Below are 24,128 nucleotides of genomic sequence, written 5' to 3' on the forward strand. Positions count from 1 at the left end.
ATCTTGACAGGGTGGTTAGTCAAACGGGGTAGAGCGTGCACAGCCCGTTAAACCTGCTGTGACACTCGGTGTGGCCAAGACAGGTTGTTCTGCTATAATGATTGTTTGGTTAGTGTGAATTCGCTGTAAGGTGATTGACAAATTGGGGGCACTGTTTCGAAAGCACGAACTTTTAAAACATATTGGCTGTAACACAATTATGTCACCAACACTTTAAGCGCTGTTTCTAAAGCACGATTTTTCTATAATGTGGGGTTGCACAAGAATGCAACCATCATGTTTTTGAACTGCCTGTATCCTTTGATTCCTGAGAGTTTAAAAAATGTTTTAAAACATCAACAACCTTCTGGGTAGAAACTTCTGAAACACGACAAATGAAGACATTTCTCCTCAAAAAACTGTCCAATTATAGAGTTGGCAGTGTTAAATTTAATTGTTTGTATGACCTGCCTGGGTTTTGATATTAAGGCAAGTATAAAGATGTTTTCAGTGGAGGAATTCCCTGTAGATTGCTATCCTTTAGACCCCTCTGTCTGTAGTAGCTTGAATTTCCCCATCTAACCAATTATAGAATTTGCAGCTCTTGAGATTATTGCTAGGAAGTCTCGCAGGTTTATGACTAATCTGACATACTGAGCAGCTTCAATGTGTTGTGGCTTGATTTTGAACATATGCTTCCAGGCTTTGATAGGCAGCATTTCAATCTTCGAAAACACTTCTAGCCATGTGTTGTTGCTATAGTATATCACATTGAATTGTCTCACTACTATCTGGGGTAGAATTATGCATGGAATCTACCAAAACCAGATTTGTACACCCACTGCCCAATTTGGCAGGGGTGAGGTAGTGTCATATTTAGCTGGAGAGGAGGTCAGAGAGGCATTAAGGGTTATGAAGGAGGCAGCTGTGGATGGATTTTGACTCGGTGGGGGGAGTGTTGTGCAGACTGCAGGAGTTTCCACATGTTTGGTGAAATCTCAGTCTTGAGTTCTCAATGTATTTCTGCCTAGGAGCAAGTCACTACTTTCAGAGGTGACTGGAAAGCACGTTTTTGATTGTTGTCTCTGAGCAGAGCATTTCTCAGCAGCTTTAAGGAATTGCTTTCCATTCCTACTCTTGTCTCAGGGGAGAAGAGCATGAGAACTCTGTCACTGTAATCACAGCCTTCAGGCATTCTGTTCAAATGTGATCCCCATCTCATAGCAGATGGAGCCAGAGAAGGATCAGAGTTCCTTCTCACTTCCTGCTGACATCAACAGCACTAGGTGGCAGGAATCCAAGATTGGGAACAATTTCTGAGCTTACAAAAAGCTGGAGGGCAGGTTGAGTGTATCTGTGTGAAGTACCAGACTCTCGTAAGACTCCTGGAAGGACAGTGAGATTCAGGGATGTTGCTACATGGATATAGTTGAGACGTTTGAGATGTAACAGGGTCTTGGCACAGCATAACCAATGCCTGGGTTTTGCGCCACTCTGCTTAGTGTCTGAAGGTTAATTACACCAGAAACGCTAAGCTGTTAGGAAGGGATCTTAACCTCTGAAGCACAAGATCAGGTGTCTATTATGTGGAGGAGGCATTTGAATCCTGGTCATTAACTACTAAGAAGCTGTTTGCCTTGCTCTAACTAAATAACAACTCCCTTTGCATTAATGTTTTATGAAATGACCTGAAAAATTCCAAAGCTGCTGCACTCCTGCTATTCTTGGACTTTGAGTGTGCATCCCTAATTGTCCATGAGTGAGTCACTCAGCTATTTAAGGGGACAACTGAGAAAAAGCACATTGACATAAGTGTAGAGACTAATATAGGACACCAGGTATGGATAGCAGATGTCTTTCCTTAAAAAGGCGTTAGTGAACTAGGTGGGACTTCTCAAACCGTGACAACAACAACTACTATTGATATGAGCATTCAATTCCAGATTTTATTTATTGAATCTGAATTCAATCGGCTACCAAAGTGGAATTTGACCCTTTTCCCCAGTGAGGCACCTTAATTCTGGTTTACTCGTCTACTACCGTCGAGTGCAATGAGTAATATTTTGCTCCTAAAGTAGTGTTTTAAGTCTAAGTCTAATTTCCTTGCAGTCTTCCTAAGGTAACTGCCATTTCTGCAGCACCTCAACTTTTAAATGTGATCATACTGCCTAGTATATCACAGCACAAGCTAATCTTATTCTAACCAATCAGAAGCCAGATTGCTGGTCCAAACTTAAGTTTCATCTGAAAAGCCAACCCCACATACGCTGTACAAACTAGACACCAAGTCCTGAACCTACCATATGTATCATTACTAGTTAGCCCTTTGAATGACTCATGTTATTCAGTAAACTAGAAGTCTGTATATTGCTAATCCACAAATATGGGAGAGGACTGGCCTTGGAAGTGACTCAGTCTTGCATTTTCATCCTTGCTCAAGAATCTGTGCTTCATTAAGTTGAAGACAATTTCTGCAGAGAACACATTCTTCAGAATGTGGAGACCAGAAAACATGCCACTAGGTCACAAAAACAAATTCACCAGAAATGATAATGACATAGGGTTAACCCTATCTGGAAACTTTAAATCGGTTCAGGCTCTTTTCTCTGTGAAAGACGAGGGGTAGCTTGATGAAGGTCTTTACCTCAGCAAACCCTCATTATAAACAGAAGCTGTTTCCCTTGTGTAGACCAGCACGAGGGGTAATATTATAAATATTACAGGACCAAGACTGATGCAATGAACATGTGTATTTGAGGGCAATCTAGATAACTGGTATAGGGACCAATTTTTCCTCTGCACTGTACACAGACACACAAGACAAGAAAACTACACAGTTCAAGGTCACTTTTATTTCACTATTGGCAAAACATTTGACAATTTGAACCAGCATCAGATCAGGATGCACAAATTCTTGTACAGCTTCCTGCCATGAGCATTTTTAAGTGATTTCATTTTACTGACATTGAACTTTTTAAAAACATCTAAGAATATTGGCAACATAATTTTAAAGTAGAAAACTATAATCCAGCATGAGCAATGATAAATCAGGATTACTGGTTACAGTGTGGCCCACCGTTCAAGGCTGGTTAGTGGTTGCAGTGATTCACAAGTCCATGGGGTAAAGCCAATGTTCCATACTCAAGTCATCCAGCCTTCATTTCATCAGATTCAAAATAATAACCCAGCCCTTGCCAGGAGGGGTCACAAGAGAGCAACCGCAAGCTCCTGGGAGAAGTTACTAGGCCACAGCCTCCAATTTCCTCTTCTGTTCCCTGAGCACTAGTTTAGCAAATACTAGCGTTTCTGCAAATCAATGGTCTTTACTACCCATTCCTGGATGAGAAGTGGGACAGATTCATGCAGTGTTGCTGTGGGAGGGGAGGTGATACGACGTGATAGAAAAGAGAGACTACTTCACGATAGGTCAAAAGCTTTCAAAATCAAGTGAAATAATAATAAGAAGCATACTTGAGTTCTGGAAGTCTACCAGTATCCAGACAGAAAACAAAATTACAAATTTAATGCTCAGACCCAGTAAGGGTGACACACACTAAATTCACAACCCACTGACCCTCATTGTAGAAGAGACACATTTACAATCAAAGTGCAGGAACAAGGATTATATTCTTTATTTTCTACTTTAGAAATATAAAATAGAATTGCATTCAGTATATAAGGCAAATATTGTATAAGTGAGAGCTATATTGTAGAGTAAATATATGTTATTAATATAGAATTTTTAAATACATTTTAGTGCAGATAACATGCCACCCTGCCACCAAGCTGAGAATAAAGCAGTGAAGTGCACAGGTTCATAGGGAGCAAGGCAATGAAGCTGGAGAAACACAGGAGTTCTGACAGCATCTGTAGAGAGAAAAACTTAACATTGTTTTTCTGTTCAGATCTTCAGTGCTGCAGCTGTTTTTATTTCAACAGATGAGCATCTCCAGTGGATTGCTTTCAGAATTCAGCCAAATTTTGAGCTATATTGGGTGGAATGAAGGTCCTTTGAAGAGACCTCCGCAGCATATCTCCATCATTAGTATGCAAGTCTATAGCATTGTGTTGCAATCAACGTCATGTTTGGAGGGTGAACATATTTCATCCATTAACAATTTCAGGGAATACAACTGAATACAATCTTATGACAATTCAAATTACTAGACCCCACAGGATTAATGATACCACTGTTCAGAAATATTCCCAATTTTTAACAGTTTCTTATATTTGAAATTTCAGAGACAATATTTCTTCACATTGATCAAGTCAAAACCTTTCCACATGATGCACTGACTAGGTTGAGAAAACTCATGAGAGACGAGAGCACTGTTTGAGGTAGTATTGAAAACTCTAAGCTACTTCCTGTAGCTGCAGTCCAGACATCCTCAGTAGAAGTGAGGGAAAGAAATTGTAGAATAGTAAAAACTGGCACGTGGGTGTACTGCAATTCAATAATGGGCCATGAGCAGATAAGGTGAAATAGGAAGCAAAATCAATTCATACTTTTGTTTCATTTAAAAAAAAGAAAACAATCTTACCATTACAGCACAAACTATTACTTAGCACTTGTCACCAGAACATCCACTTTGGGTTAATAGTTAGTTAACAGTGTTAAACAGCACTGAAAGCTGTTTAACACTTAACTAACTATTAACCCACTGTTTGAAATCCCACATGGACTACCAGAAGCTTATTCCAAATGCCTGGATTTGTTCTCTCCATTATGGAAAGTGACTGTGAGCAGATTGTTCTCCTGTCAGGTGGGGTAGCTGATTGCGTCAGCCAAGTAGCTTCAGCAGGAAGAGTTTCCATCCAGCTACCTTTGGCTGGACAGGAAAGTCTAACATTAAAATGGCTTCGTGTGGGACATTATGTCATATCATCACTTAAGTAGACCAAATTTATCAAGTGAGAAATGATTCAAGAAGGAATGTTGTCTCTTTCTCCTTTCACTAATAATGAAGTCAAGATTGATGCAATTGTTAAGAGAAACTCTAAGTCACCCAGAAGCTATAATTTCAGAATTAGTTCCCAATAATTGACACCAGCAAACGTTTGTAGTCTCCGCTCGTGTCACTCTCCACCATCGAACGTAAAGTCTTCTGGTACTTCTCCCAAAACGCTTGCTTGATTTGAACAAGATCAATCTGTGGAGGACACATTCATAATCAAAATACAGTGAGATGGATTCATACTTTTTGCTTTCTATTTCAGAACTATAAAATAAAATTTAAATTTGTATTTGGTATAATAAATTATAGTTCAAGAAAGAAAGCTGTAGTAATGTTACTCAGACTCTTATGAAACAATTATACAACTGTAAGCAGTCAGAGCTGGTCTGCAGGTTGTGGAGAGCTGTATTCTGCTGATGGGGCACAAACTAAGACAGAATGAATAGCACTGTCATGGTGAGCTGAATAGCAGAGAGAAGAGGGCAGGGTAAAGGAGGCCATATTCAGCCATGAAATGAGGGCAGATTGCTGGGAGTAATGGGCAAGTGCAAAACCTACAAATATAAATGTAACCAATGAATAACAATGGTGACTGCAGTATGAGCGAAAGGACATTAAAAATCAGAATGCACAATGGCATGAAATAGAGATTGCAGCTGATCCAAAATGCATGAGAAACCTGCATCACTTTTCACTCAATGAAGTGGGCTTTCAGTTTATGTAGTGTTGAGATGTCTTTCACATCACGTATGTGAGTCTAATGTATAGCTCTGAATACACCACAGGGCAGGGGTGGAGCAAATAGATCCAATGGTCTCAAAATTTATACCTAGTCCGTGTCATTTGATTTCTGAAAAAGCTCCCAATCCAGAGTCACAAACGTGTAACCCAGGTAAATAAATGCTGCAGCTGCTGGTTGAGATCACTCAATATTGCTGCACAGAAAGAGGATTTTTCAACCAGCTTGTCTGTGAAAGAGCCATCCAGTTAATCCCACACCATGGCTCATAACTGCCAATTGGCAAGTATTTCCTTTACAGATGACCATCCAATTTCTCAAGTTATTATCGAATGTGTTGGTGCATTCAAGAGCAATTTGGTCAATAAACTCAGGATTGAATCTAGAACTTGTGCATTTGGACGAGGATGGCAGCTTTGTAAGAGAATAGCACCAACCCAGTTAAACACAGTTACAATTTGCATGATAAAAGCATCCGACAGGAACAGAACAATGCATAGAAACTCGCCATCTCGGACATGCATTCATACCTCGCTGCGAGTGACAATACATCGGATGAGAGTAGAGTCACTGGTACCAGCGCCTTTCATGGCCTTGTAGAGCTTTTCAGCAAAGAATGCTGGGCGGTTGACCACGCACTGAACTAGAAGGGAAAGGCAAGAGGATAAGCCTTCAAAAACAGCAACAGCTTGTAACAAGACAATCAAAACACGAAAATATTGAAGGCATGTCATAGCTACCCATGAAATAAAATCTGCTTTTACCCAACACTGTTCCTTCTCCCTCCAACTGAATCAGCAATCACTGTTTTTGTTAAACAATTTTGATACATTTTACAGACTCCGCTGTTTCTATTCTGTGCCACTAAGACAGATAAACATTCTGAGGGGTCTCTCAATCACAATAATAAAAACAAATTTCAAACTAGAGGTGGTGAGACTCCAGAAGATAAAAACTTGGTGAAACTGGGTAATCAGGCTGTTCGAAGGAAAGACTCAAGAGAATGTTGTTATCAAATGGAGTGTGCGAATTTTAAGGCAGGGAGACCAGTACCAGGTCCTGGCCCAGTGCAGCAAGAAAGCACGAGGAATCATGGTAATTGTGCAGGATAAAGCAGGCAGAGTGTGAATAGCAGACGGGCTGGGTGGAGGAGAATGAAAACAGAGCTGGCAGTGGGATACAAGATTCAGAGGGGATGGTACAGACATGAGGAGAGTGGAGGAAAGGGAGGGTAATAGAGAAGGGGGATAAAGAAGGGCCGAGAGGAGCGATGTGCAAGACAGGAGGTGAGAGACAGTGAAAGAGGAAAGAAAGGTAGTGTATGATCCTCAACTGAAGAAGCCAAGTTCAAGTTGTAGGGTACTGCTGATAATTGTAACAGTCAAACCTACCAATAGCATGCATTCCATCACGCACATCTCCCGAAAACTCCCGGTCAACAGCTTTCAGCAATTCCCTTTTAGATAACTGTGGAGAAATCACTTTTAAATCAAAGCTCCATTCAACAAAATGCAATCTGCTGGGTTTGGCTTAAATTGGACAAGGAGGAAAAATCTGTTCATCTTGGAGGTATTCAAAGAAACATTTGTCGGAAAACAATTATCATCATCTACAAGGACCAAAATGCAGGTAGGCACATGTGGTCAAAGATATGTCAAATGAAAAGAAGTACAAAGAAATAATAAAATCTGGCAGACTGTACAAAACAATAAAAAAGGAATATAAAACAAGTATTAAAAAGGTTCCAAAGATGAACATGAAAAATAAAATGCTCATAAAAAGTAAGGTCCCTGAAGAACAAACATAAGTGACACTGTCATTGACAAGGAGGAAATTACAAACTGATTGAACCCTTACTGTTGAGCAAACAAATAATGATTGACACCAATAATATGGGAGAGGATCCCGTAATAATGACTCTCCTCAAAAGGTGAGAAATGAGGAGATGCAGAAAAGCAACATGATTTGAATATTAAACAAAAACCCGGTGGATGCTGGAAATCTTCAATGAAAACAAAAATAGCTCGAAAAAAACTGAGCAAATCTGGCAGCATCTGTGAAGAGAAAGCAAAGTTAGCTTTTCAGATCCAAGTGGCCACTTCAGAAGGCATTATGCTGCCAGACCTGCTGAGTTTCTTCAGCTATTCCTGTTTTTGTTTGAAAATGATTTCATAGAATCCCTACAGTATGGAAACAGTCCATTCAGTCCATTATGCCCATTGCTAACATTGCATTTCCAATAGCTAATCCACCTAGCCTGCACATCCCTAGACACTATGGGCAATTCAGCACGGTCAATCCACCTAATCTGCACATCTTTGGATTGTGGGATGAAACCAGAGCACCCCAAGGAAATCTCTTTTGATCTGTTTCAATCTTTTATCTCAGAACCTAAAGTCAGACTACAGGTGACGACCATTAGGCCCACCATGTCTATTCTAGCTCTTTGCTGAGAACATTGCAAACCATTTCCAGTGTTCTTGTCCACTCCCCATGTCAAGCAACGCACACTGCTTTAGGATAAGACAGAGAGCTGTCAGGAGACTCAGCAACTGCATAAATAGACTAAAGAAATCCTGAGATAGAGACTTTTGTTTGTTTAAATTGATTAGCTTTTACCCCTTAACTCCACTATCACAAGCAATAGGAAAGTCCATGAAAACTTTTAATAAATTTAAACCCTTAAATAAATCCACACAGTCCAGGTCAATTCCATCTGTCCCTTGTTCAGTATGCTGACAGAGGGGAGGTTTACATTGGCTTACCCTGCCGTATTCCTGGATAGTTGCCCTTAGCTGGGGGAAGCTGCGAGTTGCAAGAATCATGTTGAAGGTCGATTCGTCTGTGCCAAGCTTCCCTTCCCCAGCCCGGAATAGTCTCTCTGCATCTGCAGTCGCTTTTGCCATGTCCACCGACTGATTCTCATCGCGGTTGCCCTGTGAATAGAAATCAAGAGATGATTCCAGTGGGTTTTAAATCAGGCTCACACTTTAGTTTCCAGTCTAGGGCTCATCTCCAGCTAAAAGGAGATCTCATTACACAGAGGCCTCTGATCCTCCTCATTACCTTGGATATTGTTTCCAAGGTAACAGCAGCTCCTGATAACTCACTCAGTGTACAGTATCCTGTCCAAGGCTGTTTCACACAGACACACGTACACACACTCCAGTGGGAGTTGCTGCTTTGTTCTCATGACTGTTAGGAAGTGGTCAAAGCTGATGTGAACAGTTATTTCTTCTCTTGGTTGTCCTGAGAGAATTATCAGCCACCCATGCAGTGTGGGTTTGGTATGTTGGCTAGACTAGATAGTGCTGGCAGGTTTCAATCCTGGAAATACTTCAGTGCTTTAGGATCCAGATGCCAGGCCACACTTTTACCAGTTTCATCAGATCGGGCAGAATTACTAAATTCAGTTCCACAAAGTACAATCTGAGCATCGCTGGTTCATTACAGATGCTCCAGGCTAATGCACACCCTCCATCTCCCTGGTTTTTAATTATTTAATCCTCTACACCCAAGGGAACAAAGTTGTCACAGCAACATTCACATTAGTTCCCTGTTTGGAAGCAGCTTATTCAACACAGATTGGGGCCAGTCAGGCTATGTCTGTACCATACAGGAGTGAAAACCTAACTGGTTAAAGATACTTGAATGTGTGGAAAACATGGTTAATATTGTAAAGTAGCAACAGATTTGTAACTGTGAAACAAGTGAACTTGCCCTCTTTCAATTTTCAGACAGCTGAACTTTACAAAAAAAACCCTAAAGCCAGAGCACCAGATTTCCTCGTGTGCCACACAGACACACAACCTACTCCCAGGCCAACCTCAGACACTGCACTGTTAGCAAAAGAAAATACTAAGGAGCTTTCATTGGGCCTTAAGACTTTCTAAAGGGTGTGGTAAATCTCCAGGGTCTTTTCCTCAGTTGCTGCAGTGAGAAAATGCACAGATTATAGAGAGGGGCATGAGGGAGAGGAGAGTGGAGGGAGGAGCAAAGGGAAACAGGAAGAATATGTGCATCGTGTTAAATTCAGTGGATAGTGCTGAGCAACCAGACCCCCACACTGTATAGCCAAAAGTGTGGATGCATAGTTCAGCAAAGATGCTCTGCTCTCACATGGTCATCCTCACTGGAGCAGGGAAAGAAATATCTAAGCTAGCTCAGTTTAAAACTTCATTACCTGGAATAGGGTCTTAAACCGTTAGTGGTTGGTTATACATTGTACCAATGCACAATGGCTTGGAGGAGCATCCCGGGCAGCTTGAGAACCAGCCCGAGACAGTCATGGAGGGGAACATTCATACATGACAAGACAATGACTAGGAGCTCCCCACTTCCTCACCGGTAGATTATCTAATTCATTGGATTGAAAACGCAGACAATCAGATGACCCCTTGGTAAATCCAAGCAAGCTCTTCACATCACTGACCTGAGACATGGAGATCAGCAATCTCCTGAAATGGCCGCTCGTATCCTTCTTCAAATCCTTCTCCAAATCTCGACCCAGCTCCTCCTTATAACAGCGCACAATGTCTCGGATCTGCTGGTTACCCCTGGTGCAAAGGATCTCAATCAGAACCCGATCTTGTGTTCCAGCTCCCTATGGGAGTGAAGGGAGAAAAACAAGGGGATTAGAAGCAATTATTTCTGCAACACAAGGTGGTGTAACTGGTATTGAGAGTGTCAAACCCACACTGCAACTTCACCTTCACCATCACACCCTCCCAACCCCTTCCATTTAGTCATTCTGCACATTGTGAATGGTGTAGAGTCCATCATTTGATCACAGTATACCATTACCCATTAGTACGATACACTATCCACTTCACTCAGCGAGAAAAGCTGACTCAAGCCTTACTCCGGAGACCTGAACGTCTAACCTAGGCTGGTGCGTCAATCAAGCACTGAGGATTAATAAGGTCATCAGGCAGGATGACTGTCCCTCGCTACAATGCAATGGTTCCAACTAAGCAGCACACAAATTAGCGCTGCCTCGGATATTTTCGGAGTAAATACAACACGCCATTTCTAAACTTCTGTGGAGCAGAGATATTTTGCCAAAGGCACAGGAGTGGAAACACAGTGATCGTACCAACACTGAGTAAGGCAGTCAGCATTATTCTGAAATCGTAACAGGAACCTCAAAACACCAGGCACAGTGAACAGAAATGAACCCATTATACAGGAACATATGTAATTCCAATTAATTTGCAAATCAATAAATTTATAAAGAGATTTACACCCTCATATATTCTCCATTAGATGGGTGTATTTTCACTCAGGGAAGCTGGGATGTGGTCCAGAGGCCAAGAGAAGTAGATAATGAAGATTCATCACAGGGCTTTAGCAAGAGTAAAACTGAAATTACAGAAACTTCAGCTTGGAATTAGGGGAAACAGCAATGTGATTAAAATCAGTTTGTTTTAGCCATGTTGAGTGAGGGGAAAATGGGTCATAACTCCACAGGGAAATCTGTGATCAGTGTCATAGAATGCATTGTTCAACCAAAAAAGACTAAGGTAATTTAATGTCTCATCCAAAAGACTGTCCAACCCACAGTGCAGCATACAAACACACAGTTAGGAGATGAAGTACATAATTTGGTTCCCCAGGCCTGACCATGCTCTCAACTACGTGCTGTCTTCATTCCGGATGAAGAGCCTTAAATGTTGACTCCGCTGCTCCTCGGATGCTGTCTGACCCTCTGTGCTTTTTCAGTGCCATATCATTCAACTCTGACTGTCCAGCATCTGCAGTCCTTACTTTCTCAATGCTGTCAAATACACTTTCCTGCTGACCCTCCCAGTACTGCTTGTGAATTCTGTGTCATTCAGGAATCTGCCTCTGCCTTAAAAAAAGGTTTAATGACACTGCCTATGCTACTCTGGAGGAAGTGCGCGCCAAAGGCTCACAAACCTCAGAAAAAATTCTCATCTCAATCTTAAGTGAAAGATCCCTTATTTTTAAACATTGTCTCCTAGCCTCCATTCGGCATCCCACTCAGTCAAGTCCCCTCAAGATCCTCTATTACTCAACAGGATTTCCTTTTATTCTTCTGAACTCCACTGAATACAGGTCCAGCCTGTCAAACTTTTCCACACAAGATGATCTGCCCAACCCATGTGTCAGTTTTTTGAAGCTTCTCTGAATTGCTTCCATTGCATTTATATCATTTCTTAAATAAGGAGACCAAAACTTTACATGGTACAACAGATATAGTCATACCAATTCCAAGTATAACCCTTTTGCAATAAATAACACCATAAGAAATAAGAACAGGAGTAGGTCATTTGCCCCTCAAATAGGATTATGACTGATCAGACATTCCTCGTGTCCACTTTCCGCGGTTTGCCTCACTAATCACTTGCCACATTTGCAGTCAAGGGGCCCTGGACTACTCCCTCTGACTTGATATTTGCAGAGTCTATGAATAGACAGAGAGAGAAGCCACAGTTGCACTGTAAACAACATATAAAGACAATTACCGATCTCTCTGCACAACACTACATTCAGAAGCTGCAAAGTTACTAGTTGACTGTCACCATCGCAAGGGCTCCCCCTAATTTAATTTATTTAAATTTTTTTATTACATTCATAGAATTTGGGGATGACCATGTGGCCCATCATGCCTGTGCTGGCTCTTCAAATGTGTTATCCAATTAGGCCCTTGTTCTCCTTGGTCGCCAAAGCCCTGCATTTTTTTTTCTCAAATCTATAAGTAAATTCCCTTTTGGAATTCTTCACTGAATCTTCCACTAGCTTTTCAGGCAAACTAGCCCAGATCACAATAACTCACTGTGCAAAAAAAAAAATTAATCGGCTCCATTCTGCTTCTTTCACCAACCATATTAAGTCCACATTCATTGGTTAATGCTTGCTAGTGGAAATAGTTTGACTTTATATTTACGGTCCACTTATCCACTTTGAACAGCACTAATGAATCTCTTCTTCACCTCAATCCCATTTTGTCTAGTCTTCCCACATAACTAAAGATTCTCATGCACAGTCCCATTCTGACAACTCTCCTCTGCACTCAAGAACCATGATTTTTTGATTCATTAATTCCTTCATATTCATAAATCTTTGAAGTACGTGATATGATTTACCACTTAATGCAATAGTTGCCTACTGCACCTTTGAATTTCCTGATCACTGATTTTTACTTGACAGTCCAATCTATTTTGTCATGAGGCTCTAGATTAGCATGCACATTTGTACAAATATCCACTACCCCAAACACCTGCAGATCACGGGCGCCCTCTGTACTATCCCATCAAACAATCCCAGGACAGGGTTAAATACAAAATAAAGTTCCCTCTTCACTCACTAATCAAGTACTCTGAGGGTACATTCGTTCAAAGGGGAAAAATATTTTTAAATAAAACATTTAAATTAAAACCAGCAGTTGGTGTCTCTCATTTTCCAAACACTAACATTTTCAAGCCTCCACCCAGTACAGCTGTAGCTACCAAAGTGAGCTCAGTTTGGGCGTGGACATGGAGACAGCAGTTTAAACACTGAGGTTTCTCAAACTCTCCATTTCAGAATGTGCAGTGTTGTGTATCTGTGGCAGAAGCTGGACCTTGAAACAAGACAGGTTTCTTCATCACACTTCAGTTTAAAGTCTGAAATCCAGACCAAAATGCCCAAGTTTTAGTTTAAACATTAATCCAGGGAACTTTGAAAGGGAAGCTGAAATACATTTTCCATTTCCTGTTACAGCAGCACTAACCACAGGGGTATATGCTGCAGGAAGAAATCCCAGGCAGCAACTGAGTAATTAAATGCAGCTCCAAGTCTTAAAGTAACACTGCCTACAAAATTAGTCATACATTTTTAATGCACTTAATCAAAACATCTCACTCATCCACCCACACCCCCCCCCCCCTTACCCTGGACAGAAAAGCAAGCAAACTATTTGCCTGAGGAATGCATTCCAAAAAACCTTGATGTTGTCCTAACAACTTCCATGAGAATTGATCAGATAATGATGCAGAACCTGATTCCTGCATTTACCACAGCTACTCTCCAGCTCCAACAAGAACAATGTTAAGCTGTACAATGCAGCAATCTGAGTTAACAACACACAAACATGTGATACAGCACTATTTGTGCTGTAATATTCCCTCCAACATAGCATTCACTGAAAAGAAGATATTGAGTTATTCTCAATGTGAAGGCGGGACTTCATCTCCATAAGGACTATGCGGTGGCCACACTTACCAATACTGTCGCTGACAATTGCATCTGCAGCTGGCAGATTGTTAAAGATGAGGTTAAGAGTGTTATTCCCTCTTGTTGGTTTCTTCACCACCTGTCACAGACCCAGTCTAGCAGCTAGGACCTTTAGGACCTGACCAGTAGTGCTGCTGCTGAGCCTCTCTTGGTGGTGAACACAAATCGCCCAGAGTGCAGTTTGTACCTTTGCCATCCATTGTGCTTGCTCTAAGTGTTGTACTACATTAAGGAGTACTGGTTCATCAGCTGAGGGAGGACAGTTCGTGGTAATCAGCAGGAGGTTTCCTTGCCCATGTTTGACCTGGAGCCACAAAACCTCAGGTCTTAAAGTCAATGGGATCTAGAGTCAATGTTGAAGACTCCCAGGCTAACTCCCTCTCGACTGTATGCCACTGTGCTGCCACCTCGTCTGGGTCTGTCCTGCTGGTGAGACAGAACATATGCAGGGGCAGTGATGGAGGTGTCTGAGACATTGCCTGTGAGGTATGATTCCGTGAGAATGACTATGTCAGGCGGTCGCTTGACTGGTCTATGAGACAGCTCTCCCTGTTTTGGCACTAGCCCCCCCCCAAGATGTTAGTGAGGAGGACTCCACATGGTCAGCAGAGCTGTTTTTTGCCGTTGTCTTTTCTGGTGCCTAGGACAATGCCAGGTGATCCATCTGGTTTCATTTCTTTGAGACTTTGTAGCCCCAAATTGGATTTCTAATGAACAGCATCCATACACAGTCCATACACTGACACTTTGTGGGGTGATGAGGTAACAATTGTAACTCCATAGACCTTTCAGAGTTAAACTCCTTGTTCTCTATTCCCATGGCCATTAAATTGTGAACTCAGAGGTATTTTGTTCTGTTTCAATGCTCAGTGACACCACAAATGGATCCTTTGCTTTGTCACTGATCCTCTTTTGTCCAGAGAATATTAGTCTTAATAGGGAGATTGAAAAACTACATTATCATCTTCATCTAAGGGAACTCAAGAAAGAGGATGCATTCAGTCATGTGACATGGAAGAGGCTAAACTGCAAAATAAACACCAATTCATTAAATAGTTTAGACATTACAAACAACGTGTTAAGAAACAGAACAATCTGAACTGTTTGTGGGAGAGACAGTTTGGTATTAACAGCATTTCCTCAAATGCACGGATACATTTCACTGCACAGTGCTATAGTCAACAAACCTCCATGGCTTTTCTCAGACTCCATGCATCGTAGTAAGTGGTAGGCATGAAGAGGGCTAGAATGATCTCCTCCATGTTTCCAGTCAGTTCTGATTTCAGGTCCTTAATCAAATCCTTAAAAGGAAAGCAAATTCACAAAGAATTGTCCATCAGTAACAAAATATTGTAACTGGATGCTTTGTGGCAGGTCTCACAAAGATTACATTTTGAGCAAAACGCAAGCAGTTCCTATTGGTCATTAGCTTCATATTTTGCTCAAATGTCATCTCTTTATTTTAACCTAAACAGGCAAGATCAGCCTCAGATGTATGTTACTAGCATTCTCATCCCCAAGTTGGAAGGTAGTGAGTTCAATCTCCATTTGGAAGACATCCTGCAGGCTGACATTTCACTGATGAGAGTGCTGCATTGTCCTAGATGCTGCAGAAGGACAGGATGAGTTAAAGATCTGGAAGGAGGTAACATTCAAAGATATGGGCCTACTGTAGGAGCGGAATTAGTGTAAGGAGTAAGATATTTTTGGCAATACATACTTGATGGACTGAAAGGTTTCTTATGTACCGTATTATTCTACGATTTTAAGTTCAGGGATTTGGCCCAATACCCAAGCTAATATTTCTTCAATATTGAACACCATTAAAGCTGTTTAGCTGATCCTTCCTCACAAGGGCAGGTGATGATGTAATGGTATTATTGGTAAACTATTAACCCAGAGAGCCAAATAATGTTTTGGGGACCAGAGTTCAAATCCTACCATGGCAGATGATGGAATTTGAATTAATTATTTTAAATCTAGAATTAAGAATCTATTGATGAGCATAAATCCATTGTCGATTGCTGAAAATGCCCATCTAGTTCACTGATGGCATTTAGGGAGGGAAACTGCCAAACTTACCTGGTCTGGCCTAAATGGGACTCCAGACCCACAGCAAAGGGGTTGACTCTTAACTGCCCTCTGGACAATTAGGGATAAGAAATAAATGCTGGCCTGGACAGTGATGCTCAAATCCCATGACTGATCAAAAACAAACAAACATTGTGGTTTGGAGGATGTGTGCCTTTGTAACAAATTTCACCTCATTCAAAGGGAACCTCAGTTTGCAAAGAACATGGAAATCTTCCCACAATGAAAACTCTTATTGCAGAATGTCAACCAATTCTCCCAAAGATCATGCAGACCTTTAGGGTTCAAGGGTTAACATCAAGTACATGTGAAATTAACAGATCAGCCAACTAACTCCTCCAATCAGAACAACAATTGACCAAGTGTTGCACTGTCTGCCATCGCCTGGCTATGCCACTCGTGGGGAACCCGCGGGTCCTGTGATAAGCAGCGAGGTTGTTGGGAGAGGACTGCATGCAAAACACTGGGGGGGAATTTCTTTAGAAAAAGGTAATTGTAATATGATAGAAAACAAAGTAATCCAACCCAAACAGAAATTTCATTTTCTATCACTTGAGCTATAGGGAGAGGCTAAATAGGCTGGGGCTGTTTTCCCTGGAGCTGTAGGGTGATCTTATCGAGGCTTATAAAATCATGAGGGGCATAGATAGGATAAATGGACAAGGTCTTTTCCCTGGGGTGGGAGAGTCCAGAATTAGAGGGCATAGGTTTCGGGTGAGGGGAAAATTTTAAAAGGGACCTAAGGGGCAACTTTTTTACGCAGAGGGTGGTGTGTATGTATTGAGCTGCCAGAGGAAGTAGTTGAGGCTAGTACAATTACAGCATTTAAAAGGCATCTGGATGGGTGTATGAGTAGGAAGGGTTTAGAGGGATATGGGCCAAGTGCTGGCAAATAGGACTAGATTAATTCAGAATATCCAGTCGGCCTGTTTTCATGCTGCACATCTCTATGACTCTATGTTATGGTTACTTTTTCCTAAAGCAAGTAACTATTAATGTTGTGAATATGTTGTGAATATGGTGACTCTTCATCAGAACGGAGCTGTGTCTTCTCCCCACAGAATTCTGATGAAAGGTCATATTAAGTCATAAAAAAAATAGCAAGCCTGGAGGACTGGAAACAGTTCAGAATTCAAAGAGCCAAGATGTTCATTAGGAGGGAAAAAATGTGAGGAAACTTGCAAAGAACAGTAAAACAGACTAAGAGTTTTTAAGCATGCAAAAAGAAAAAGATTAACTGAATCAACCCTTTACAGTCTGAAAGAGAACTGTTAATGGAGAATGAGGAAACAACAGTGCAGTTAAGCAGTTATTTTAGCTCAATCTTCAAAGGTGATAGAAGTAATTTTCCAGGAATGTCAGGGAGCAAGGGTCAATTACTAACAAATAAATTGTGCTGGACAAATTAATGGAACCGAAAGCTCAAATTCCCAGGGCCTGATAATCTACACCCCAGTATTAAGGAAGCTGGCCACTGAAGTACTGAATAAGTTAATTGTAATCCTCCAAATTTTTGTAGATTCTGTAACAGTTCCTGCATGTTGGAAGATGGTAAATATAACCCCATTATTTGGGAAGGGAGAGAAACAGAAATCCAGAAATTACAGAGCAGTCAACCAAACATCAATAGTCGGGAAAATGTTGAAGTCTATTATATTTGATTATAGGATACTTAAAAAATACCTAAAACATTACATAAAATCAATATGGATTAATGCAAATGAAATCATCTTTGACAAACTAACTGGAGGTTTTTGAAGACACGGAGTATAATAGATGGGGAGAACCAATAAATGTGGTGTATTTGGATTTTCAGAATTTTTGATAACACCTCACAACAGATTAATGTGCAATCTCAAAATACATGGAATTAGGGATAATACTGAACTGACAGGAAACAGAGTAGGAATAAATGGATCTTTTTCAGAGTGGAAGGCAGTGAGTAGTGAGATACCAAAGGATTAGTTCTTCAGCCCCAGTGTTTCACAATGTGCGTCCATGATTTGGATGATGGAATCAAATGCAAGATTTTCAAGTTTGTTGATGACAAAACTGGATGGGAGTGCGAGGAGTGAGAATGAGTTAAGAGGTTTCAGGGCAAATTAGAGAAGTGAGGGGGTGGGCAAAATGCATAACAGATACAATAAGTATCTGTGTGAAGTTATCCATTTCAGTAGGAAAAAGAGAATGGCAGATTATTATTCCAATTGTGACAGGTTGGCAAATGCCAGTTTACAAAGGGACATGGGTGCCTATGTACACTGGTCAAGCTTTACATTGGCCTTAACTGCGAAAGGGTTTGAGTAGGGGGTACAAAAGTCTTACTGCAGCTGTACTAGGTCTTGGTGAGACCACACCTAGAATATTGTGTGCAGTTTTGATCTTATAAAGAAGAGGATATACTTGCTATAGAGGGGTCTTGTGGCACAGTAGTAGTATCATTACCTCTAGGCCAGGGTCCTGGACTCAAGTCCTACCTGCTCCTGGGGTGCCTCCCTTCTGGGAAGGTGATGGCCTGAGTGGTTATTATTGCTGGTCTGTTAATACAGAGATCCAGATAATGTTCTGGGGATAACAATTCAAATCCTGCGACAGCAGATAGTGGAATTTGAATTCAATAAAAACTCTAGAATTAAAAGTCTCACAATGACCATAAAAGCATTGTCGCTTGTTGGAAAAAACCTATCTGGTTCATTCGTGACCTTTAGGGAAGGAAACTGGAATCCTCACCTGGTCTGCCATACATGTGACTCCAGACCCATAACAATGTGTGATCGGCTCTCAACTGTCCTCTGGGCAGTTCGGGAAAGGCAATAAATGCTGGCCTAGTCAGAGACACCCACATTCCATGAATGAATACTAGCCACAGAGGGAGTGCACCCAAACTGATTCCTCAGATGGCATGTTTGTTATATGAGGACAAAATGACTCAAAAGGTTCCTATACTCAGTACAGCTTAAAAAATTTAGTGAAGGGAGATTTAGAAACACAGAAAATAGAAACAGAAAGAGACAATTTGGCCCTTTCAGACTGCTGTAGCATTTAATGCAATCACAGCTGATCATCCTCTTCAGTACCCTGTTCCCGCTTTGACCACGCGCACCCCCCACTTCCCCACACACACCCTTTGATCACTAAGCTCTAAGAACTGTATCTTCATCTTGGAGGAGGAGATAGAATTTTATACATTTTGATGACCTAACTGGACTTGGCACACTGGATCAAGTGAATGATGATTCCCCTGTCCAGGTGGGTCCATCACAAGTTATCAGGAGAAGTGGAGAGATGGCAGGAATGGTGCAGTGGGCTCAATGGGCCAAATGTTTAATAGTTTATAAACACACCTTGCCATAGAGGGTCTTGAAAGCCAATTTGATCTTCTGCCTTTGATCATTTGAGCGGTTGGAGACAACGTCAATTATTGCTTGTTCATTGGTCCCTGTGGAGAAAAGTTAGTGCATTTTGTTACGTGTTCACTAAAACAAATTAATTGTTCTTTGGTGTCAACTGCAACATGTTACCCATAATATCAGCAACTTACAATCACAATGTTCGAAAGCACAAAACAGATAGGGTCGACAGTAAGAATCTTTTTCCACGTATGGAGTCAGCTATTACAAGGGGACATAGCTTTAAATTAAGGGGTGGTAGGTATAGGACAGATGTTAGGGGTAGGTTCTTTACTCAGCGAGTCGTGAGTTCATGGAATGCCCTGCCAGTGGCAGTGGTGGACTCTCCCTCATTATGGGCATTTAAGCAGGCATTGGATAGGCATATGGAGGATAGTGGGCTAGTGTAGGTTAGGTGGGCTTGGATCGGTGCAACATCGAGGGCCAAAGGGCCTGTACTGCGCTGTATTCTTCTATGTTCTATGTAGATCATGAGACCTGTCTAAACTGTAACATGCGTTAGTTTCACCTAGTCAGATTACACCTTCCCTCTCATTCACCATAATCAGCAATAGCACATCCAGTCTAATCCCAATCTCCTCTCACTCATGCCCAGCAATATTCCACCCCTCCCTCATTCCTATAGCCAATAATATCCCACTCTTCCCCTCATTCCCCATACCTAGTAATATCCCAAACAGCATAATTCCAATTTCCTCACACTCCCCAAATATAGTAATATCAAACACAGTCTAATTGCAATCTTCCTTCACTACTCTCACCTAGTAATAGCCCACTTGGTCAAATTCCACTCATCCCACTATCTTCAGGTCCAACCTGGTCTACTTCCAAAGTCCCCCTCATTCTCCATATCTAATTCCACTCTGCCATTAATTCGTTAAACAGGTAATATGAAACCCAGCAGAAGCCCAATCACAAGACACCATTTCCACCATCTGGAACAGTCGTCACCACCAGTCCCCTCCCTTGTAGTATTTTGTAGTGACCATTCCCCAATAACCTCTCCACATTCCACTCCCACTTCCCATGCATTCCCATGTCACACCCACCTAGTTACATTCTTTCCTCTGACTGTGCAAGCTCACCTTCCATTTGAAGCAACGCTTTACCTTCATTTCACTCAATCTAGTCTACTCTATTTGTTGCTCACATTGTGGTCTCCTCTACATTGGGGAGATAAAACAGGAATACCTAAAAATACCAGCCCCTTCAATTCACCACTGTGCTTCCCAGCCAATATTGGTGTCCTGGTCTACAGCAGTGCTCCAGCGAAACTTAGTGCAAGCTGGAAGGACAGCATCACATTTTCCGTTTGAGCCTTCAGGACTCTGCACAGAATTCAATAATTTTAGAAACTGACTATATCCTTTACCCATCCCACACCCCTGTTATGACATGGGCTGCTTTCAGCATAGCCAACCCATTTTCACTGACTTATGGTCTCCATTATCAGCGTTTCTTTCTCCTTGGCATACAATCATCCAAGTCTTTGTCTGTTGTTCTCTCTCCCTGGGCTCCATCTCTACAAGTCAGCTCACTCCTTGAATCCACCCTCCCGACCCCACCCAGTCTTTAACATACACACCAGCTTTTCACACCAGCAATTCTGAAGGGACACTGGGCTCGAAACATTAACTCTTCTTTCTCCCCACAAATACTACCAGACCTGCTGAATTTCTTCAGCAATTTATAGAGTCAAAGAGTCATAGAGATGTACAGCATGGAAACAGACCCTTCGGTCCAACTTGTCCATGCCGACCAGATATCCCAGCCCAATCTAGTCCCACCTATCAGCACCCAGCCCATATCCCTCCAAACCCTTCCTATTCATATACCCATCCAAATGCCTCTTAAAATGTTGCAATTGTACCAGCCTCCACCATTTCCTCTGGCAGTTCATTCCAAACACATACCACCCTCTGCGTGAAAAAGTTGCCCCACAGGTCTCTTTTGTAGGTTTCCCCTAAATCTATGCCCTCTAGTTCTGGACTCCCCCACCCCAAAGAAAAGACTTTGTCTATTTATCCTATCCATGCCCCTCATGATTTTATAAACCTCTATAAGGTCACCCCTCAGCCTCCAATGCTCCAGGGAAAACAGCCCTAGCCTATTCAACCTCTCCCTAAAGCTCAATTCTCCAACTCAGGCAACATCCTTGTAAATCTTTTCTGAATTTTCAAGTTTCATAACGTCTTTCCCATAGGAAGGAGACCAGAATTGCACACAAAATGTCCTGTACAGCTACAACATGACCTCCAAAGCCCTATACTCAATGCTCTGACCAATAAAGGAAAGGATATTAAATACCTTCTTCACTATCCTAATTACCTGCGACTCCACTTTCAAGGAGCTATGAACCTGCACTCCAAGGTCTCTTTGTTCAGCAACACTCCCTAGGACCTTACCATTAAGTGTTTAAGTCCTACTAAGATTTGCTTTCCCAAAAAGGCAGCACCTCACGTTTATCTGAATTAAACTCCATCGGCCACTTCTCAGCCCATCGGCCCATCTGATCATTTCAGTTTTTGTTTCAGATTTCCATAATTTGCAATTCGTTGTTTGCTTTAACTGTAACCCCAATCTCCTCTCACTTCCCAAACTCAGTAATATCCCATCCCATCTAAACCCACCTGGTTGTTCTCTTCCCTTACCAATATTCCTTTCTTCCAAGCAACTATTTTCTTTCCTTTACAAACCATTAAAAGATTTTGCTTCGACATATAGGAGCAAGTGAGGACTGCAGATGTTGGAGATCAGAGGTGAGACCGTGATGCTAGTAAGGCACGGCAGGTCAGGCAGCATCCGAGGAGGAGAGTCGACATTTCAGGCACAAGCTCTTCATCAGGAATGAATATACATTCCTGATGAAGGGCTTATGCCCCAAACTTCGACTTTCCTGCTCCTCAGATGGTGGCACAGTGGTTAGCACTGCTGCCTCACAGCGCCTGAGACCCGGGTTCAATTCCCGCCTCAGGCGACTGACTGTGTGGAGTTTGCACGTTCTCCCCATGTCTGCGTGGGTTTCCTTCGGGTGCTCCGGTTTCCTCCCACAGTCCAAAGATGTGCAGGTCATGCTAAATTGCCCGTAGTGTTAGGTAAGGGGTAAATGTAGGGGTATGGGTGGGTTGCGCTTCGGCGGGTTGGTGTGGACTTGTTGGGCCAAAGGGCCTGTTTCCACACTGAAATGTAATCTTCTAATCTTCTAAAATAATCTAATCTTCCATACCAATATCCTTCAGCTCCAGACACAGATTTCCCCTTGCTCACTCATAGGCCCCACTCTTTCCCTGATTATCCTCTTCTTGAAATGCTTAGAGTATATCTTGAGGCTATCCCCAATCTTATCTGCCAGTGTTTGCTCATATCCCATCTTTGCTGTTCTAATTGCTTTCTTAAGTTCCCCTGCATTTTTTTGTACTCTGCTGGAGCCTCCATTTATTTTCTCTCTTCATACCTGTTAAAAATGCTCTAAGTCTTAAAACCTATTTAAGAAAATACATCATTTCATTGGTGGCATTTCAAAGAAAGTTCACTAGGTATGGAGGGTTTGTCTTATGAACAAAGGCTAAAAAGATTGGGACTCCACTCAGTGGATTAGAAGAATGAGAGATGATCTCATTGCAACATACAAGATTCTTAAGGGGCTTGACAGGCTCAATGGTCAGAGGATATTTCCTCTCATAGGAGAATCTAGAACTAGAGTGCAGAGTCTCAGAATAAAGGGGAGTCAATTTAAGACTGAGAAGAGGAGGAATTTCTTTTCTCAGCGGGTTGTGAGTCTCTGGAACTGTAGGGTTCTGATTTGCAATCAGTTATTCCCCGATCTTTAAGTGGTTTGAAATGCTCCCAGACCCCTGGTTCTGGACATTGGATTTACTTATGGGGAAGTGAATAAATAGGCAGTAGGCAGGTGTTTAAGGGCAAAATAATCTCTGTGTTTATTTAAGGTATAAAAGGTAATTATAGTACAAGAAATCAGGTAATGCAACTAATCAAGGAAATTAACACAATTAGTATACAGGAGAACAGCAGTACTTTAAAATGCACTACTAACTAGATTACCACCATTAGAATGCTGTCCTCCTGCTGTCAGAAAACTACAGTATTTAATTTCAGACTCAATCAGAATTCCAATGCTTGGGGTCCCAATGCATTGGCACCACCTACCTTCCCCTGCCTGCTAGCTCAGTCAGAACTTTGGGATCTCGGGAGTTCATGCTTACCATTCAAAAAACATGGGTTTTGAAGTGCATCTGGCTGTTGCTGCTTGAATACCCAGAGCATGGATGAAGACTTCGGACTGTGTAGGTTTTTCAGTTTGGCTTGAGTCTGTTGATGCGGTAAGGTGTGTATTGGATCGATTGGGTAAGTACTTGATTTTCTTAATTTTCTGCTGGTTTGATGAGCCTAATATTCACGTCTGGTTGTGTCTGAGGACTTGTGGTATTGATTGAGTCAATTTTTGCTTTGCTTATCAGTATTTAGTCCTGCTGGTCATGGTCAGTTGTTGAAGTTCTTGCTGTTGGTGTTCTTGGTTTAGAAACTCTTTCTCAGATAGCTCCTTGATCAGCTTCCTCCCTCTTGGATGTCCTTTGTTCCGATGGTCATCTTAGTTCGGCCTCCCGATTTAGCTCCTCTGTTTGGGTTCTGTGGTTCTTGGTTCTGAAACTGCTTGTCGAGGGTGGGAGGGGAGCCTACATGGCAGCTATTTGTGCA

At 41.8% G+C, this 24,128-nt stretch overlaps 1 protein-coding gene across 2 annotated transcripts in view; it reads right to left on the reverse strand.

Moving 5' to 3' along the window:
- Positions 1 to 2,809: 2,809 nt before the first annotated feature.
- LOC122541749 (annexin A7-like) overlaps positions 2,810 to 24,128 on the reverse strand; it is a 44,390-nt gene continuing 23,071 nt past the window's right edge. For both annotated transcript variants that reach the window (XM_043678654.1, XM_043678653.1), the window contains 7 exons: positions 19,347 to 19,441; positions 15,099 to 15,212; positions 10,106 to 10,276; positions 8,439 to 8,609; positions 7,065 to 7,140; positions 6,204 to 6,316; positions 2,810 to 5,129 (listed from right to left, as the gene is read on the reverse strand). In XM_043678654.1, the coding sequence (XP_043534589.1) occupies positions 5,007 to 5,129; positions 6,204 to 6,316; positions 7,065 to 7,140; positions 8,439 to 8,609; positions 10,106 to 10,276; positions 15,099 to 15,212; positions 19,347 to 19,441 (863 nt within the window). In that variant the 3' untranslated portion in view covers positions 2,810 to 5,006. The remainder of the gene's footprint in view (positions 5,130 to 6,203; positions 6,317 to 7,064; positions 7,141 to 8,438; positions 8,610 to 10,105; positions 10,277 to 15,098; positions 15,213 to 19,346; positions 19,442 to 24,128) is intronic.

This window comes from Chiloscyllium plagiosum, chromosome 38, assembly GCF_004010195.1.
Source record: "Chiloscyllium plagiosum isolate BGI_BamShark_2017 chromosome 38, ASM401019v2, whole genome shotgun sequence".
Classification (NCBI taxonomy): Eukaryota; Metazoa; Chordata; class Chondrichthyes; order Orectolobiformes; family Hemiscylliidae; genus Chiloscyllium; species Chiloscyllium plagiosum.